This window comes from Nicotiana tomentosiformis, chromosome 1, assembly GCF_000390325.3.
Source record: "Nicotiana tomentosiformis chromosome 1, ASM39032v3, whole genome shotgun sequence".
In the NCBI taxonomy this organism is placed as follows: domain Eukaryota; kingdom Viridiplantae; phylum Streptophyta; class Magnoliopsida; order Solanales; family Solanaceae; genus Nicotiana; species Nicotiana tomentosiformis.
The window spans coordinates 25,658,023-25,679,396 of NC_090812.1; the positions used below are offsets into that span (position 1 = coordinate 25,658,023).

General features: G+C 35.4%; 2 protein-coding genes across 2 annotated transcripts; one reads left to right on the forward strand and one right to left on the reverse strand.

Moving 5' to 3' along the window:
- Positions 1-3,356: 3,356 nt before the first annotated feature.
- LOC104102619 (uncharacterized) lies at positions 3,357-7,998 on the forward strand. Its single transcript, XM_009610380.4, has 8 exons — positions 3,357-3,518; positions 4,392-4,478; positions 4,956-5,151; positions 5,274-5,428; positions 5,670-5,813; positions 5,948-6,048; positions 6,139-6,292; positions 7,636-7,998. Exons 2-8 carry the CDS (start codon positions 4,407-4,409, stop codon positions 7,717-7,719), a joined length of 906 nt encoding a protein of 301 aa, XP_009608675.1. The 5' UTR covers positions 3,357-3,518; positions 4,392-4,406; the 3' UTR covers positions 7,720-7,998.
- Positions 7,999-9,262: 1,264 nt separating this feature from the next.
- Positions 9,263-14,800, reverse strand: LOC104102620 (cyprosin-like). Its single transcript, XM_009610381.4, has 14 exons — positions 14,662-14,800; positions 13,300-13,663; positions 13,156-13,216; positions 12,908-13,002; positions 12,700-12,812; positions 12,423-12,591; positions 12,243-12,282; positions 11,680-11,744; positions 11,451-11,564; positions 11,316-11,380; positions 10,669-10,822; positions 10,464-10,583; positions 9,681-9,769; positions 9,263-9,487 (listed from the first exon to the last, which is right to left on the reverse strand). The coding sequence occupies exons 2-14, from the start codon at positions 13,648-13,650 to the stop codon at positions 9,403-9,405; spliced, it is 1,521 nt and encodes a 506-aa protein (XP_009608676.1). The 5' UTR covers positions 13,651-13,663; positions 14,662-14,800; the 3' UTR covers positions 9,263-9,402.
- Positions 14,801-21,374: the final 6,574 nt, after the last annotated feature.

Consider the following 21,374-nt stretch of genomic DNA (forward strand, 5'->3'; position numbering starts at 1 on the left):
CGAAGTCCTCAATTTATAATTTTTTGCCTTTTCTAGTCAATAATGTACCTAACTAAGTAGATGATACATACGATTACTTTGACAAGTTATATTATTCAGTCGCAATCTTCTTTCCAGATAATTGTGAATTAGTGCCTGTCAATAATAATATACTTGTGAAAGGGAAGAAAACAAGGGATATATAACAATTAAAAACTAAAGGCAAAACTCCAAAGAGGGAAAAATAGTCAAAAAGGAACTTTAGGGAACCTTTTGAATGTTTGAACTTTGAATACATACATTGCATTGGCTGATAAGAACCCTTCTAATTATTGGAAATCTAGAAATAAAGCTTAAACACATCTTAAGAACCCTACAAACACTAATTGCTTGCAAGCTGTCTAGCTTTAAGGATTCTTCTTTAACCCTAACCGTTTATTATCATGTCCTGTCCATCACCACCATAATTCCCCCTTAATTGTACTTCAAACTATATACGGACCCCTTTTTCTTCATTTCACTTTCTTTTCGAATGTTGTTTCCATATTAGACAAGTAGCTAGCTGTGTTTTCTTGCTGTCTTCACTTTATAACTTTGATGTAATTAAAATTTTATTTTCTTGAGAAAAAAGACAGAATAATCTTTTAAATAATCAATGTCATGTACGTTAAAAGTGGAGTTTTGTTAGGATATAAATAAAGATGGGCGTGAAAGGTTGAACAAGAGCTTCGTTATGTGACACGAGTTGATAATTAGTTCTTTTATTAGTTGGAAATTGAGAATGCAAGAAGTGTGTGTAGGTGAAAAACCATGTTCTCTCTTTGAATTTTAATCTTTTATTTCGTCAAATAATTAACCTTCGAATATATAGTTAAGTCGGTAGTGGAAGCTCCTCGTTCGTTCTAATAATGGTGCTTAAGAATTCAAATGACAATAAATTAATCCTCTAGTTTCATCCTCTATTCTCTAATCGGTTTTGTTGAAGCTTGATTTGTGTTTTCAGGGCGGAGCCAACATGTCGTCGTACCGCTTCGGCCGAACCCAGTAGCTTTGGTTCAAGCCCTATATTTATTTTCAAAAATTCATTAAGTATGTATAAATTATTAATTTAAAACTCAGTAACTTAAAAGAATTAAAATTTTGAACCCATAAAATTTAAATTTTGGCTCCGCCTCTACGTTTCCTATTGCTCATTTAGTAATGAATGAGCTTAAGAAATGCTTTTCATAAGAAGAACAGCTCGTTTATTAATTTAAATTGAAAAAGACGCCAAATTTTCATATATTACTTGTGGAAAATTAAGGATTAGTGTTGCTACAGAAGAGGTTTAAAAAGGGGTCCATAATCCTTTCATGGGATTTCATATACACCCTACTTTGGTCATGTTCATATCTACAAATATTTATTTAATCTTAAAAGCTGATACTTTTTCATATTATGGTAGATAACGAGTAGAGTTGTGCCTCATAAGCTACATCAAATCTTACTCCTAAAGAAAAAAGTGGATACACAAATATCCCTTTTGCATGCAAATGCCAATATATTTTTGGACCACCACAAACATAATGAGGATTCGACATCAACCATAGGCTTAATTAAAGCTTTTTCTAGTTTAAGCACTTCAATTTAATAAAATTTTATCAAGAATCATGGAACTTTTGCATATCAATGGTAATTAGCATGTTTGGCATGAGTTACGTGCATTAACTTGAAATTTTATTTTCTAGATGGGCATCCTACCAACTTAATTTTGATTAGTCTAGTTAAAATTATCAATTGCCATTGATGCCACACTTTATTTGATTCTTGAAAGTTAATTTTCTTCCTATTATTTATTGTAGAATATAATTAGTTGAGATCGCATTAACGATAAATTACATTATAAATGATTGTAAAGTTACTTGTCTTTAAATATAAAAAAGGATATATTTCCTAACTCGCGATTTTTTTGTAACATACGGAAATCGACATGTTTATTTTATAATATATGCAATGAGCATGTAGTTTCACTCAAAATATCTTTTCGGATAATATTAGAATATAAATTACATCTAGAAACTTCAACGTTCTTCTTTAGCATGTATTTAAAATACCTTGATCAAGTGAACTGAACAAGGAAACAATGAAAGATAACTAGTAAAATAATATTCTACTGATCATAAATAAGGAAATTGAACCAAAAGATAATAACAATGTAAAAAGCAAGTAGTGGTCCATTCAAACTGTTATTAAACTGTATTTGTAAAATAATTATGGAGAAGATAAAATAACATATAAACAGAAATGTAAAAGTGACAGAATTTAATCCGAGCCCACTGAATTCACAGTGTTTCCTTAAGGAATTTAATCCCCTCATATTACCCAAGGTTTTGGATTATTTCTTCCCATGATAGAACGTATTACACACTGGTGTAGCGATACTTCAAACACCACTGTTTCAGCGAACACAAAGATCAGTAGCAAATCACACTTACTGTTGCTTTTTTTTTTTGTAGTCAAAATAATGCAGAAGAAAGGAGGAGAAGTAAGAAATTCGTATGGAAAATCTGAGAGAATGGACTGGTATTTTATAGCCAATATTGAGCTCAAACTAAAGAAGTGCAACTCTTCAAAACTTAAGAGGTGCAACTCTTCAAATCCGAAGAGGTGCAAACCGTTTCTTCAAATCTGAAGAGGTGCAAACTGTTCTTCAAATCCGAAGAGGTGCAAACTCTTTCGGCGATATTGTAAATGTCTTTTACAAAAAGCGAAGAACATATACTATTCCGTTGGATTTAATATTAATATCCCGTTTACAAAAAATCGGATATTTAATAACATTTCTGTTAAATTTTACTATTAACAAATAAATTTTGTCCAAAAAATTAATCAATTAATCATTTGACCGAATCCGAGCGAGCGAGCGAGCGAGGATTGCCTTTTTCCTAACTCTTTAAGAGCTAGAAGAAGTACAATTGTATATATACCCATTAAAATCTTTTCCTCTTCCAATATTAATGTCCCTTTGTCAAGGAGTAAAACTCAAATATTTTCAATTTCCCTCAATTTCCCATTCACCCTCTTTTAAGTTACATTTAAGCTTAAAAACCCAATAATTTTAAGCTACATTTAAGCTTAAAAATCGAACACAAACAACACTTTCAAATTTTATAAATGTAAAGTTCGATTCTCATTACACATTTCCCTTCTCTTCCCCTTGGCACTTTCCAAATTAAAAAGAAAAATGAAAAACAATGCTTTCACTGTTCTTGTTTTTTTTTTTTTGGATGTTTTCCGGGTATTCTTTCCGGTATTGATGCGGGTCAAAATGGATTGAACTTGAACCGCCCCAAAAATATCTCAGCCATGAGACCAACAACGTGGCAAAATCTCAAGGCACCAGTGAGACGATTGGTCACTCTGAGGGTAGCTTATCAAAACCCTAGACTAGATCCTCGCTCTTTCTCTTTCGATCAGACCAATCTGAATCCTGAGTTACCCACAATTGTGGAGCTAACAAGTGATTATTCTCAACTACAAAACCGATTTTCTTTCATCAGGTACCGATTTCTTCGTTATTCGTGCTTATTCGCCTTCGGTTTTGATTCGTAGACGTTAAAAATAGGCGCAAATTCTTAGTTTTTTTAATTTATCAGAGACCTAAACCTAATAAACCATTAAAAGGTTAGGCCGTTTAATGAAGATCTTTTACGTATTTGTTCAATTTGTACCATGTACCAGCATATTGCTACTGTATGGACTTTTGTTACCGTGTTAGGTTTCTGGTGTATTATTGGAATCTTACAATTTATAGGAATATTTTGTTATGCAATGTTCTGTTGGCGGATTTTGATTGTTTAATGAATTTGGTGGTCTCTTCCATCCAACAACAACAACAACCCAGTATAATACCATTAGTGGGGTCTGGACAGGCAGTGTGTATGCAGACCTTACCCCTACCATGAGGTAGAGAGCCTGTTTCTAATAGACCCTCAGCATCCTTTCCTCCAAGAACTCCCCACCTTGCTCTTGGGGTGACTCGAACTCATAACCTCTTGGTTGGAAGTGGAGGTTGATTACCATCATATGCAACCCCTCTTGTCAAAGATGGTCTCTTCCATCCAATTGATTTATTATGTCTTCAGTGAAAATGATTTAGCCAGGAAACCATTTTCTGAAATTACTGTTTCAGTTGGCAAAGAGTTGAGCTTACTTGTCAAGGAAACGTATCTATTCAACTATATGCCATTCGAAAATGGTTTCGTCATAACATTCTATGCCATAATGAAGCATCCTATGTTATAGACTGCATGTAATGTTCTTGGTTTAGTTTTGCTCCTCTCTCACTTTGTTTACTTATGTGCAACAATTTCTTTCTTTGTACACTAGTTGTGCTGGTAAGTAACTTTGTTGTTTGCTTTCTGTGTGAATAGCGTTATCGTGTAGATATGGATGATAGATGGTTCAATGGTCGGCCAGAACTGCGCATGAGAGATAAACGCCAGCAAGAAATGGAACAGGTAATAACTAGAATACAGATTATACCTACTTGCTTGTTTGGCTTATTCCTCTATTCAACATAATGAGGGATCTTACCAGTTAAAAGTAACTATCTACTTAATATATAGCATGGATATCTCATTTTATTTCCCCCCTATTGCTTTTTTCCTTTTACTTTCTCTTCGATCTAACTTAGTAACTCATTTAGGATGACTTCTACCATATGAAGATGCTTTTGTAATTAGGATAACTCATATTAATGCAGTTCAAGCCTTTTCCTTTTTCCTTTTCTTTGGTTTTTAAAAAAGAGAAGTAAGATAAAATATCATATGTACTTTTGTAGTCAGCTTAATAAGGAACTAAGGATGCTTAAGAATTTCAGTTTATTGCGATTCTGCTATGGTCTCACATGACTTATGAAGTTTTACTACATGGACTAATCTTGATCATCAGCTGCTTTAATTAATAAAGCTGTGTCTCAACTTTTCGAAACATAGGCAGACGAGGCTTCTGTTCTAGAGGATCTCGCTGAAGATTTTCGCCTTCCTATTAATCATAGACCAACAGAAAACGTAGACCTGGAAAATGTCGAGCAAGCATCTTTAGAAACACAGTTGCCATCCTCTAATATTGGATTCAGGCTTCTTCAGAAGATGGGTTGGAAAGGGAAGGGTCTTGGGAAAAATGAGCAAGGTAAGGTTACATGTGCAAAGTTGCTTGACATATTGACTCTTCTATCTTTTTAAGTTACAATTACTGCAATGTGTCAATGCACATTAAGTAGTTTTGATTAATTTCTTCCTTTTGGAGACTAGGAATTACTGAGCCAATAAAATCGGGGATGCGAGACCCAAAGTTGGGGATTGGAAAACAAGAGGAAGATGATTATTTTACAGCAGAAGAAAATATTCAAAGACGAAAGCTTGATATTGAGCGTGAGGAGACTGAGGAACTTGCTAAAAAGCGGGAGGTATGCCTTTAACATTTTAGGTAGTTGGTAAATGTGTTGCACTAGACCATTTGAGTTTGATACTTTACTTTTCCTGAAACATACATCTAATAACAGAAGGCAGCATATAGCATATATGTGTGTCTTTTGACGGGAATGGTATATAAGGGAATACCAACTTTGGAAGATCTTGAGAATTTCGTGCAGTTTTTATTACCTGGTGGCTTCTACTGCCTGCTTCCTGCACATTATGAAAATCCAGGTTTTAGCAGAACGCGAGCACAAAATTGAAACGGAGGTGAAGGAAATACGCAAGGTTTTCTTTTGTGAGCTATGCAACAAGCAATATAAATTAGCAATGGAGTTTGAAGCCCACTTAAGTTCATATGATCATAACCACAGAAAGGTAAGTGTTTTCTTAAATCTCCAAATATTTTTCAGTTCTTTGATATTATCTTCATTATTATCCCTCAGAAAAGCTTATTATCTTCATTGCACTCTTCCTTTGTGCCTCATCTAAACCTTCGATTACTATTCTAGCGCTTCAAGGAAATGAGAGAAATGCATGGAAGTAGCCGTGACGATAGGCAGAAAAGGGAACAGCAACGTCAAGAGAGGGAGATGGCAAAATTCGCCCAAATGTGTGATATTTCCCTTTCTGCATTTATTTTATGCCGTGGTGGTATGCATTTTCTTGCTGATGAACTGTCTTTGCTTTCACTGATTACTAGGGCTGCCAATAAGAAGCAGGAAGAATTGCAAACCCCGGAGGAAGCAGGAAACATTCCAGCCCCCTCCATGGTTAGAACTGCAACTGCTCTCGCCGATCAAGATCAGAGGAAGACTTTGAAGTTCGGATTTTCTGCCAAAGGAGGCTCATCAAAGGTATTTGCAAGTTAGATTACTGATTATTTCAGCTATTTTTGGGTCACTTTATATTTCCTTTTTTTGCTTTTGAACTAAGTGCAAGGAGATATAATATGCTTATAATGCCTAATTAGAAATGCTGAGAGAGACACAAGATTCTTCATGACTTTGTAGTTCATTTTGTGGTCTGAACTCCAATTCCTTCACTATTCAGGACACTGAGTATAACAATAAGTACATGAGTCCTAGAGATCAAAATAGAAAACACTTATGTGTGTGTGTGTGTGTGTGTGTAGAGAGAGAGAGAGAGAGAGAGAGAGAGAGAGAGAGAGAGAGAGAGAGCAGGGTCAGGGTTGTTTGTGTGTGTGTATTCAAAGCACGTCTTCCTTGAAGTGACATTTAATGTAGGTCTGTCTGACTGGACAAACTTTGTGGTAACGTCGCATTAAATGTCACTTCCACAATGCTTTTTCAAATTTCAGTTTGCGTAAGCAACATGGACAGATAGTTACTCTACATCCCTTCTCTCATTACTTCATCATACTATGCTACTTCAAGAAGCATATATGAAACCATCACAGAGGTACCTCCCATGGAAGTTTTAGGACCAACCTTTCCTTAACTGATAAATATTTCTAGGTCTGACTCTTAATTTCCATGCTGAATCAAATAGGATCATGGTTGGGACAAAGGGAGTGCCACAAGTTTTTGTATTCGGGAAGTTATTCTCTATTCTTTCTGAGTTAGCTTCTAAAGCTTGGATATATAGTGAGATTCATAGGTGTAAAAAGTACGAAGGGATACATGCTGTTATGTTTTATGGAAAATTTTACATATAACTGGGGACCACCCAATGTTGTCACATCCTACAGAACTATTATGTGACTCGCACAGGATTTTTGTAGTTGATCATGATTGCCTTCCATGAGGATTACCTTCAATGAAAAAGATAAGTTATGCTAGTATAATATGAAAAGTACAGTCCTTGTTTCACAGACCTCTTAGATATGTGGAACGCAGTTGGAGATATACTGTCTGGTTAACTGTCTTGGGGTGTATAGGTTGCCTCTCCCGCTGTCCCCAAAGCATACTTGGAGAGAGGAGAGAAGATGATGGCATCTAATTATCATTTTTTTTTGGCAATTGCATCTAATTATCATTAATGTGAATAGACATGCTTCAAATGCAAATAAGTAGTCATTTACCTGCTTCTGGACTGGGAAGGAGAACAAGTGAATTTCCTTATTTTTCTCCTTTTAGTTCTCTGCGAAGTGATTTGGTTGATCTATATTTATTTTTAAAATGATTTGATGATCTATAGCTGATCCTGCACTTCTTCCCCTCCCCCCCTTCTCCATTAGACGACGACCTTGGTTAACAAAGCTGCAAAGAAGCCAAAAGTAACTGTTGTATCCGTCTTCAGCAATGAGAGTGACGAGGAGTGACAGTGCATCTACACAAGATTGGTGTTAGTGAGAAGACCAAAGTATGAAAGATATTGAACCTGAACGAATTTTTCTGCTGTTGTGTGAGGCACTGGCTTTGTATAATGTCGACTTGTACATTGTAATCCTTTTGAGCATTTATTTGGTGACTATGAGAGGGAGATATTTGTCCCCCTGAGCGGACATGATAGATAGTTAGAATACCATGTACTTTATTTTGTTTTATTTTTAACATGTTAGACGAGAGATTATGAGCCAAAAATTATGTTTTACATCGAATTTCTGATTCTGCTTTTGGCTTTGTAGCAGCTAGGATGCAAACACCCCACCTAGCTTTCCCTTTTTGATTCTGCCATTGTGGGCAACGTGAATATTACAGTAAGGGAAAAGAGGCTTGACAAATCAGTGACTTCGAGTGGATGAAGTAGGACTCGGGACTATAATTAATTCTCAAAGGGAAGGAGAGGTGTGCGATTGTAATTTTGAGATTAACATCCCCACTTTGTTGGCCTTTTTTTCTTCTATTTCGTTTACTTTTGCTTGCTCTATACGTTTTTCTGAAATTTTCTTCCATAATATCCCAAAAATTTTGCCTTCCCTAAAACAAAATTCAAGTTAGAGTTTTAAACTATTCAAGGAGATTATTGTTTGAGGAAGGTTACTGGTAATTAGAAGGGACAAAATGGATGATAAAGAAATTATTAACAAGGAACTTTTCTCCTTTAAATAATTGAACTTGTCTAAGGTATTATTTCCGCACTAAAAGTATTCTGCAATGTTTTATGAACCGTTGGACTAAATTAGACTTGAAAACTGTTGGGTTATCTAACATCTAATCCTGAATACAAACACTGAACAAGGATTAGTCTGGCAATCAATATATCCCCTCGTTATATCCTATCGATAGGGATTAGACCAAACAACTCCTCAATGAATGCTGTTAACTGTCATTTAATTGATCGCTCTCCCTTGTTTCAGTTTCACAAGAACTAGTCTCTTGTAGAATATGTACCACAGTCCATGACATTTTGCATAGCTGGCCGGTGTATGTTTCATCCCAAATTAGAATATAGTAAGCGTTTGTACAATATTTGGTCGAAGTTGAAAAACAAGTATTTAAAGTTGAAGTTTAATGAAAATATTTTGGAAGTTATTATTCTGCTTTCTTAGTTTTGACCATCCCAAAAACTTAAACCTATGATTTCAAACAATTATACAAACAATCTCATACCACATTCGACTTAATAATCTATTCAAAGTATTTACTCTTTGAACTCCAAACGAACGTTTGGATTATCCTTACGATGAGATACCATCAGTATATCATATCCTGATAAGAGAACAGACTATATAGTTCTATCTTTTTAGGCCAAATTGTTCAAAATATCAGCTAATCCCGTGCACTAGTTAGAAATTGAAACAAGGGAAGAGTTGTGTATCTTGCGTTTTATCAATTCTACTTGTCATTGGAGCAAGTCATGACAACTGCGACTGAGCATATAGCATTTAGACATGCACAATAGTCGGTAAGTAGCACTTGAAGTAGTCAACAGAAAGAAGATTAGTATGCCATATTATGGTCAGATACAACACAATAACATAGCAGTATATCATTCATCTCTTTACAATACTTCCATCAATCTATGAAGTAACTAGTGGCGTAGTAATTACAAAGAAAGGCTATTACACTGCTTCAGCAAAACCCAGTCGGGAATTACCATAGTCAAAGACAGTGTGATATACCCCCATGAATACATCTCCGAGAATCCTGCAAGTAGATATATGCACATATGAATATCACTTTAGGATAGGAGTAGCATATATAGCTACATGAAAACGTAGTAGAAAGTGTTGTGTTTGTTTTTACTAACACAGCTCTGTATCTTTGCTTAGAGTAATGTTTTAGTACGGGAGTAGTACGCATTCACTCTTTGTTGCTTGTAAGCACAGGGATAACTTACCAAAGAGGACCACGAGGTGGTGGCACATCCAAAGCAGCAAATCCACTGATGCAAATTGTAGCAATCCCTTCTCCAGTTTTAAGAATATACTGTCAACAAAAGGTTTTAGTTAACAGGTGTATTAAAGGCATTTCATAACAAATGTTACACAGCAAGTTCATTTACAGCACTTGGTCTTGATCAGATTTGTCTACTTAATGTCTAGTAAAGTTGCTTATTTATTTTTCCATAAGAAAAAAGTTGCTCATTTAATTTCATGTCTTAGATGGAGTCGCCTCGTGTTAGGGTGGTGAAGTCTCTCTACTTTTGCAGTAGTTTCACTCATGTTCCTGGTTCAATCCTATCCTGAAAATTTATGTTACATGCTTTTGGGATGAACCCAATTGTCTTATTCCTGTAATATAAAAATACAAGTTCTTGTTTCTCTCCTATTTGCAATCTTGTTCTCTCATATTCCAATGTGTTATTGCTAGCATATCCATCAAAATATTAGAATATTTCCCTTTTTTTTTTAATCTTCAGAATTGGGGGTATAATTACTAGTAGCATTTTAGGGATTAGTGAGTAAGTTTGAAGCAAATTACAGACTTTGATGGTGATACTAAAATCTTTTGTAAACATCAGATAGTTCAGAACTTCAATTCTCTAGTTGCTTTCGAATTCACTGAAACTCATATGACTAAAATGGGGTGTAATATTTAGGTTGGATACCACAGATGTGCATGTTGATGTATCTCGAGTACTCGGTGTAAGAACATAAACTGAAAGCAAGAGGAATGCAACCTGTTCTGGGGTGAGCACATAAGCTTTATCTTTAATAGTGAATGTAATATTTGGCATGGCTGAGATCATACTGCAGTCGATTACAGATTCTCCCATTGGACTTGGTAATTTCTCACAAAGCTGTATAACACCAAAGCTTTGATATTAGGATGATGTGATGTACTACTTATTGGCTTCTAACAGCAGATTAAGTTGTGACATTTACCTGATTCACATATTCTAGTACTCTCTCCTTTGTTTCCTTCTGTTTGAGCTGGTTCTGCATCCAAACAACTGCCATCTCACAGGCAGTGCACAATGGTGCTTCACCAACAGAACTTCCTTCAGTTTCCCTTTCAACTACAGTTCTGATATTAGAGCTGCAAGGAATTTGGTTAAAAAATTAGTGAAATCACATTTGACATAGCAATTAAAGGACTAAACAGTTAATATGGAGCCTATACAGTAAAACAACATTCTCAAAACTTTATACTGATTGTACTAAAGATAATCCTGTTGGATTGCAAATACAAAGAGCCGCAAGTGCCACCTTTCACGCCAAATAAGATGTTGCTCAGTATTCAAAAATCGAACAGAGACAGTGCGGAAATCAGACAAGACGTTGAGTGCCTAAATAAAAATAATTCAAGAACTCAGAAATCTCCTGTTATATTGGCATCTGCAACAATTTCAGCAGTACTCTTTTTCTTCTTTTGGATTCGAAGCCATAACAGCAAATTCCAATTATGGGAAGAAATTTTATCTCCTAAACAACTTTGCTAAGGACTCCTCAATGATATGACCTTCAATGACACGTCAAGTCAAGTGCGTTGTCACAAGAAGAGCAAATAATTCCAAAGGGGGAGGTGATACCTGACATGTTGAGCTCCATTAAAATAACATAGACCTGCTTGTGAACAAACTTGATCAGGTTTCACCTGCAAATTACAATAACATCTTATGCACACTGAAATGTGAAATTAAGAATAAGAGGGAAAGAGAACATACCCCTGATACTAGTAAATTCCAGATCATCTCTCCATACTGGGAAACGATAGTTTTACATTCCATGCTAACTATTCCTTCTGCTCCAATGGCATGGTTGATTTGTGTCACGACAGTCTGGAGTTGATTTGTCATAAGTAATTTTAAAGTATTGTTTGAAATAAAGAGATAGTCCAACAATCCAAAATTCTTACGGGAATCAAATGAGTAAAATAAAGAGAATAGAACATACTGTTGGACCAGCAAGAAGAGATGTTCCAGAATCCACAATAGCAGCACAACCACCTGCACAAACACCTGAAATGGAAAAGGCAAGATGGTCAGAACTTAAAATACTCATTCTCTCGATAAGAGTCCTGTAAATTTTCCTCCAAATATAGATGATATACCTCATTTCAGAATGACAGTATGTTTGTGGCCTAGTTGGGGGGGGGGGGGGGTAGAATTTACATATATCTCTATATGTCTGTGTATAGCTCTTTTTTTTTTTTAGAATGATCTGTGTATAACTCATGAAAACTGGATAACAGTAACTAACTACCTTAAGAGCTATAGAGCTAGAAAGAAACAGATGCCTTATTGCATCTTAGGAAACTTTCTACATGTATTGCTGTAGATGACTGAGTGGGCAATATATAGTTTCCAATATACAAACTGAGGGAAATATCCAATCTTGTATGTGATATGCTACTCTCTATTAGCAGTTGTTTAGATGATTACAAGTGATTAGACGGGAAATACATGTTTCTCAACATTAGAAATTGAAGGAAATCATGTGTTTGCAGCCAGACTCACCTGTTGATGCGTTCCCAATAAGGAAATCTCCCATATTAAACTGAAAAGGTAAAAGGAAAAAAGTAGATGAAGGATAGCATAACCAAATGAACTGCTTTTAGCTCCCACCACCAACCTCCAAAAAATAGCATGCAGTGATGTAGGAGAAAAGAGCCCCCCCAAAAAACAACTTTCAAGTACCTGCCAGTAGCCCTTCTGAGTCAAAGGAACATATGTATGATTACCCTTGAAGTGATTTGAATTAACTCCACCAAAAACAAGTTCACCCCCCTCTTTTGCAGTTGCATCACGGTTAATCCAGAAAGAGAAGACCTGCTCTTTCACAAGACCTTGCCCCACCATATTGTACCTGAAAGTAGATCCGAAGTAAGACAGGCAGTTTCCATAAGCTGAGAAGAAGATGAAACAAGTAAGAAATGGTACAACTGAACTGAACGCCTAGAGTGCAGAGAACTACCAGACAGGTGTAGCATTTCCAACAGAAATTTCCTGGAAACCAAGCCCTAGTATACCATCAAACTTTGCAATTATAAATGTAATACTTGGTTCTCTCGTCGCCTCAATAAACACCTGAAAAAAATTGATGTAGAATTGTCATCAATTGGAAAACCAGAAAGGGTCATACTATGATATGTTGAGAAACCAGTTGCCAAAAAAGAATTCACCTGATCTTTAACTACAAGATCACCAACTTGAACATTGTCTTGACTGAAATGGCCAGAGATTGATCCAGTTCCATAGCGGATTGAACAAGATTCCCCTAGATCGAAACAAACAGCAAAATACATTCAGAACCGTTAAAGGAAAAACCACATGATAGCTGGATCTGCAACTTGAATTAATTAAAAATCTCTTGGTGAACAATAAATATGAATAACAAAAATACTAAGTTACAAAGGAATATGATGATCACCATTTCTTGTATATGTAGTGGACTTGCTCGCCTTGTACTTGGAGTGGAACCAGCAAGCAATCTGAAAGCATTTCAATTTTAAGGAAAAAGTTCCAATAAACCCGTGAAGGGATAAATAACTTAACGAAAAAGAGCACAACTTACAGAGAAGTAGCATCTTGATGATGGAACCCAGAGGTTAGAGCTCCCTGTATCAAAGATAACTTTGAATTTCTGAGGAGGTGAACCAACACCAATCTCTCCATAGTACTGCGCATCCAAGTAGTTCTTTAAGGAGACTACATCCAAATCTGAGTCACCCAATTTCTTTTCTATGCCATTCACATTCTTCCCATATCTGTCTTGTAGTCTGGCTACTCTTGCAGCATTTATGCTATTAACGTCCAGGGGTTGCTTCTTCAAACCAACTCTAAGCAAATTATCAGAGGAAACAGGAAGTACAAAGCACACAATGGCCCATAAAAGGAGAGCAGCACAAAGATGTTTCCTTTCCATATTCGCGGAGTGCCTGCACAACCGGAACTTTCATCCTTAGCTTAGTGGACAGAAATCAAACCATACCAAAGAACAGACAGCAAGATGTGAAGACAACACTACACAGGGATTTTCTGCTTAATAAAAGGTGATGATCTTGTCTTAACAGAAGAGAAATCTTAAGTAAAACCACCATAGAAAAGAAAATAGTTCAATAAAGATGCAGAAATAGAACCAGTGAAATCTGTGTTCATACATATATGTTTGTCAGATTTTTGCAGACACCACTCTCTTGTTAAAGAGAAAAGATCAAGCACATATTTTTCTTATTGATTTTTATTAACTCTATGCACATCCAATATTCCCACATAGTGCTCACACGGCATACAAAGTGGAAAACATCATATAGCCCATATAGTTTTCTTTTGAAGTTAATGGAAGCCCCTGCATCAATTTTCAAGTCTTTATACACTATTTAAGAAGCTAAAGTTAGAAACTAGTGCAGAAACTTGCGTTTTTTTTTCCAAATGAAGCCTTAGGATATCACAAAAGATGCCTCTTCTACCCAGAATTTCTGTTTTTTATTTTTTTATTTTGCATCACTGCCTTAACCAAGCTTAAGAAATACTAGAAAATACCCATCTTTCTTCTTCCACTATTTTTTTTTTTTTGGGAACAAAAGTATAAAAGAATCCTCTTTCACAAGTTCCAAAATTAGAATAAGAAACAAGCTATCAGAAATACCCAAAAAAAAAGAGAAAAAGAACTTTGTAGCTCAAGAACAAGGATGAAAAGAAATGAAAAACCAGAAATTGACAACATGGGTACAGAAGAAGCAAGTCAAGCAACTAAACTCTCAAGAAAATGAAAAATTGAAAAAGAAGAAGTTAAACTGCTAAACAAGAACTAAGTAGAAGTACAAACAAGTTGAGTAACAGGAACTTATCTACTACAAAAAAAAAATCAGGATCCAACTAGAAAATCACTAGCTGATCATCACCAAAACATGAAGATAATTAATAAGGGTCAAACCTTAAAGATGAAACCCCAGAAATGTAGGAGAAGCTTTTAGAGAGTAGAAAGCAGCAACCAACAGGTATGGTATGGAGAAGAGAAGTACTTATGGAGAATGGATACTGCTATTTGTCCATACGCTACTGGCCAACAAAATAGCCAATGGAGTACAAAGATAGGACCACGCACTGTTTGGCACGTGAAATAAACATTATTTCCATGTGTTTGGACTTTGGAATGAGAAGGAATAAATAAATAAATTATCAAATCCCTCACCTTCATAAAGAAAAAAAAAGAAAACTTTCTTTTGCAAATATTTCTCATTTGCACGTTGAATTTACATACTTCTATTTTTTTCAAAAAAAAAATTAATTCAACGTCCTGCTGGAAAAAAAAAAACTTACAAGAGCTTCATAATTCGATGTATTTTCGTTTTTTACATCTTGTGAGTTTTTTTTTTTTTTTTGTGGTCAAAGAAGCATTGTTTGGTGAAAGAAATAAGTGATGTTTAGCTTTGTTGACGTGTATGCAAGGATGCCGCAGCTCCCCTATTTGTTTTTGTTTTTCCTTTTAATTTATCTTTTAGCATTAAATAGATTAATTATCTTAAGAAAAATAGAATATATTAATGTTAAAGGTTTTCCAAAAGATAATACCCTAATGGCGGATACTGCCTATAGTCTAGTGGTATTAGTGTAAGTTGATCACATCTCACTACCCTTTTCCCTTCCTCTTTTCTGATCCTCCTATATAATGTACATATTGAAAATCCCTTTGGTCTTGTTTTGACCAACTTGATTTGTTTGAAAATTTTGCAACTAAGTGAGAGTTAATTAAGTGAAATACTTAAGAGAAAGATAAATAATAATTTAATTTAAACAAATGGATTAAAATTATTGAATGTCTTTCTTAAATGGTGTATAAATACTTAAAAAGATAGACATCATGGATAGGAGTATTCAAGATTTTATATTTAGCAAATTCTTTAAATAGGATAGGGATGTACATTTTACAACATTATTATATTGGGAGAATCGCACTTCAAGCATTCTCTATCTAATTAGCAAAGAAATCTATAAATTTATAACTATATTTTGGACTTCTTTTTTAGTTCTTTGTTTCATTTTCGTATGCAACTACTTAAAAAAGTAAAACTTTGGGGATAAAATGACTTATTGAAAGCTCACGCGCTTGCTTTAGTGAATGTTCTTGTCAATAATACGTAGAGCTTAGGAAGATGAGGTAGAAATTTCCTCCAAAGATGTTGACAAAGGGAAATCAATCATGGTGCATTGTTACGTATGAAGTGATGCTAACGTTTTTTCTTCAGAAAGTGAACTGACAAGGAAAATACAAATGTATAATATGTATAAAATTGAAGAAAGACACCTCTCTCTTCTAACCAACCATCCTCTATATAAAATTTCCAAACCCCCTTTGTAAAATATTTCTTATGTATACCCTAGTATTATCTATCCTAGCAGAATAAATAAAGTTGTATAGTTTTAAGTGTGCTAAGTTTTTAAATTCCAAATCAAGAAAACTCTTTCGGGTTCTGAAAATCTCTCTTGTAAGCATGTAAGTTACTATTTTATAAATTATGGTACTGTTTATTACCCCTATTTATCTATAATTTTATATTATGTTGTTAGATTGTAAATAATTTAAATAAGTGTAAGCATGTAAGTTACTATTTTATAAATTATGGTACTGTTTATTACCCCTATTTATCTATTTATCTACAGTTTTATACCAAAAAAGGAGGGGGTAATAAATTCAAATATGAGGGGATAGTAAAAGTAAATTCAAGTTTAAGAGAACTACACTTATGATGTAAAAATCCTACTCAGTACTCTCTCTCTCTTAATTTATAAATATGTATTGGTTATATTTTATTTAAATTATGAACTGATAGTACCCCTTAATATACTTTTTTTTAAAAGCTTTTTAATACTCTGTTCATCTCTTCTTCCCAATTGTTTAAAGATCTGAATCTTTTCTTAACATCTCTTTCTTTAACCACACCATGGCCTTAGTTAAACTCATTTGCCCATTTTGACGTCTTTGTGGCAATATTTTGGGCTTTTTAACTAGTTTCTCCTAGAAATTTACATGTTAATCCATTAGAGCTATTAAGAAATTGGAAAGATAACAATATAATTAGAGTGATTTTATAATTATTTACAAACTAACAACATAATATAAAACTGTAGATAAATAAGAGTAATAAACAGCACCATAATTTATAAAATAGTAACTTACATGTAACGACCCGATCGATCGTTTTGGGTATTTATGCTCTTTTATACTATTTAAAGTCTTGAATACCTTCATACGATGTATTATGACTTGTGTGAATTATCGGTTTTGGTTTTCAGGTATTTCGGAGTTAGTTTGGAAGAATGAAATCCAAGGCTTAAAGCTTATGTTAAAATAGTGATTGGATGTCGACTTATGTGTAAACGACCCCGGAATAGAGTTTTGATGATTCCATTAGTTCCGTATGGTGATTTTGGATTTAGGAGCGTATCCGGAAAATTATTTGAAAGCCCGTAGCTAAATTAGGCTTGAAATGGCTAAAATAGAAATTTAAGTTTGGAAGTTTGACCAGGGAGTTGACTTTTTGATATCGGGGGCGGAATTTGATTCTGGAAATTGGAATAGGTCTATTATGTCATTTATGACTTGTGTGCAAAATTTGAGGTCAATCGGACTTGATTCGATAGGTTTCAGTATCGAATGTAGAAGTTAGATTTTCTTAATTTTATTAAGCTTGAATTGGGGCATGATTCATTATTTTAGCGTTGTTTGATGTGATTTGAGGCTTCGACTAAGTTTATATGATGTTTTAGGACTTGTTGGTATATTTGGTTGAGGTCCCGAGGGGCTCGGGTGAGTTTCTGGGTGGTTTTAGACCATTTATAGGACATTTTTAATTGCTGTTTTTTGTCTACAAAGGTGTGCATCGCGATCGCAAACATTTGGTCGTGTTCGCGAAGAGCAAACAGCAGTTTGGAGCCTTATGAATCGCGATCGCGGAAACAATCGCGTAGAACAAAATCTCTGCTGCACTGACCCAACTTTGAAAGCTTATATCTCGCAATCTATAAGGAATTTAGAAATGATCCAAAAATAAAAGTTGTAGCCCTTGATGTTTAGTTTTTAGAAAGGCAAACCATTTTCATTTGGAGTTATGTACAAAAAGTTATGACCATTATACTAGAAGCTATCTGGAAGAGTTGGGGAGTTTGTTATTCGTGATCGCGATTGGTTTTCCGCGATCACGAAGGACAAATTTTGGGTTGGAAATTTTGTGCTTCGTGATCGTGAAGAATAAATGCCTGGACAGAAGCTATATTTTGAGGTTTCGGCCATTTTAACACATTTGGAGCTATGGAGCTCGGATTGAAGCAATTTTTGAGGCGATTTTCTCCATATGGATTGGGGTAAATAATTCTAACTCGGTTTTGGTTAAATTATATGAATCTGTTGTTATTTTTATCAACATATTAGTATTTTGGGTTGAAAATAGTAGAAAATTTCATAGACTTTAATTTGAAGATTTGAGGGTCGAGTTGATGTCGGAATTTGATAAAATTAGTATGGTTGGACTCGTGGTTGAATGAGCGTTCATGTTTTATAAATTTTGTCAGGTTCCGAGACGTGGGCCCCACTGTAATTTTTGGAGTGTAATTTTAGATTTTGTAAAAAAATATTAGCATTTTGATATGGAATTAATTCCTATAATTGTGTGGATTGAATCAAATTTATTGTGACTGGATTCGAGTTGTTTAGGAGTTGATACGCACAGAATGGAATTTCTGGAGCATTGTTTAGCTTGCTCGACATTGGATTCGTCTTGTTGGAAGTAAGTAACTCTTCTAATCTTAGAGCTGAGGGTATGGACCCCGATTATACGCGGTATGTGTTTGGTGTTGAGGTGACACACATGATAGGTGACGTACGTGTGGATGTGCACCGTTTGAACTGTGACCCCGTTATTCCTGTGGTACTGTGTAGTTACCCAAACTTATCTGTAATCATGAAATCTCTACGTACTAGAGTTATCGAGTTGTGACTCATGTCTGAAATAATGCTTAGGCAAATGTTGGTATTATTAAGACCCACGGAGGTCATTTCTACTGTCGATTTATTTATTTAAATTATAAATTCATACTCAGTCATGTTCATTCATTTCATATCATCTCTCAGTCTCTGTTGCTATTTATTGATTCATTATATCATCATTTTGGGCTAGTTGCATGATATTGTGATCCCGAGAGACTGGAGAGATTGATAACTAAGTGAGGCTGAGGGCCTGATTGTGAGGATAATTATGGGATCGGGCTGCACGCTACAGCAGGCCATATTGGCTTTATATACTTTATTATTATGGGATCGGGCTACACGCCGCAGCAAGCCGGATTGGCTTATTATAACACATGAGTTGTCCGTGCGGATACATATATTAATACTATAGCACGTGAGTTGTCCGTACAAATTATATCGCTTGGGGTGAAGGAACCCCTCCGGAGTCTGTACACACCCCCAATGAGCGCAGGTACCTACTGAGTGCGAGTGCCGAGCGATTGGGGGGACTGAGTGACTGGGAGGACTGAGTGATTGGGAGGACTGAGTGAAATGATACTCTAAGAGTATGCATATTATTTTATCACTGAGTTGCATCACATTGACATGGACATTTGACATACAGGCATAGAGATGCATTTTTCTCATGCTGTACGGTATCACGTCACTCATGACTTCTCACACGTATTGGCATATGGGCATAGTGATGCATTTTCCAATGGTTATCTGGAAAGAAAATAAAACATCTTATCATCGTTGAAAGGATTTTTGAGAAAAATTACTGTTTTCAAACTTACATATATTTTTGGTAAAAGATTTGGATTTTCACTGATACACTGGAAAGGCAGAATTATTTTCAGAAATTATGATGTAGCTGAGCATTTATTCTTTGAGTTACTTCTTTTATTACTCGTTTTATGTTATTATGAACTGTTGTTGGTTATTGGAGCTGGACCCTGACCTTGGTACAATCTCGCCACTACTTTCAACCTAAGGTTAGGTTTGTTACTTATTGAGTACATGGGGTCGGTTGTACTCATACTACACTTCTGCACCCTGCGTGCAGATGTTGGCTGTTGATGTTGCTGTGTTCGTTGGGAGATGGATCTGAAGGTGTACCTGCGTTCCGGTTATAGCTGCCTCTTGTTGATGGTAGCCTTAGATTCATAAAACTTTGTTTATGTACTTTTCAAACAGATGATGTATTTATTTCATACCAGCTTTGTAAACTCTATTGTTAGAAGCTCGTGATTTGTACTACCAGTTCTTGGAAAAATGTATTGGTTTCATATATTTCTTTTAGTTAATTGCCTTATTAAATTCATTGGAATTGGATCGTTGATAATTGGTTTACCTAGCGGGTTGGTCTAGGTGCCATCACGACTAGTCGGATTTTAGGTCGTGACAAGGTGGTATTAGAGCTCTAGGTTCATAGGTTCTACAAGTCATGAGCAAGTGTCTAGTAGAGTCTTGCGGATCGATATGATGACGTCCATACTTATATTCGAGAGGCTATAGGGCATTTAGGATAATTTTCCATCTTTCTTTCCTTATCGTGCGGAATTGATTCAGCTTGAAATATATCTCTTTGAATTCCTTTCACGCATTCGTATGTGCATGTGAGCGCTCGGTATCAGTTGTGTATCGTCGACTTGTGATTTCAGGGATGATGTGCGAGATGTGTATTCTGTATTTTGGTGATAGGCCAGTCTGGAGGACTTTAGGCTAGGTTTGGACCGTAGCTTAAGCTCGGTAGCTTTAATTGTGACTTGTACATTTGGACTCATATGTCTAGTAATATCCCTATGAGTGGAAAAGTTTGTGGCTCGATGAGTGGTCGAATGGCTATATAACGAGGATGATACGATTACGGGATGTGTTAAGATGGATTGAATGTGACGAGAAGTGTTTCCTTGGAATGTAAAGTGGGCCATTGGGTGCTTGATTTTCGTTTGATGTGACGTACAGTCTCGAATTGTGAGTGTGTTGAAGGATCTGTCATGCAGTTTAATTGTGGAGAGAATTAGATTTTCATGTCTTGTTAATGAGTTTGGACTCAGGAAGATTAAATGATTGCGTAGTAATTGTGGATGCGAAAGGGTATAACAAGATGCCAATTTAAGGCTAAGTAGGTGGGTTATCTCCTGCAGAGTAAACTACGTAGGTGTGTTTCTTATAATGTTGATTGGAGAGTTTCTTTTCTACCAGCGGGTTATATGTGTTGAGATTTGAATTTGAATCTAGTTTAGAAAGTTGACTTGACTGTCAAGAGAATGAATGTGAGATTAGCTAATGATTGGGGTATTTTATGGTTGGTGTTGCATGGGCCTGAGAAGAATTTTCGTTGAACTGACTGCGGTATTAAGGCAGTAATAGAGTATGGGTATTGTGAGTTATTGAGTATTTTAATCTATGTCTTTGAGCCAAGTGGGGGAGCCTGCTATTGACAATTCAATTTCATGGTTATATGAAAAGGTTTAGTTTTGGGTTAGTTATGACTTGCAGAGGTTGAGATCGAGGATGACTCGAATAAGAAAATTCCTGGATACGGGTTATATTGCACTTATGAATATATAAAAATCATGGAATGAGTGAGTTGTTATTTGTGAAAGAGGTAGTGCGCACGGAGTATGAATTTGATT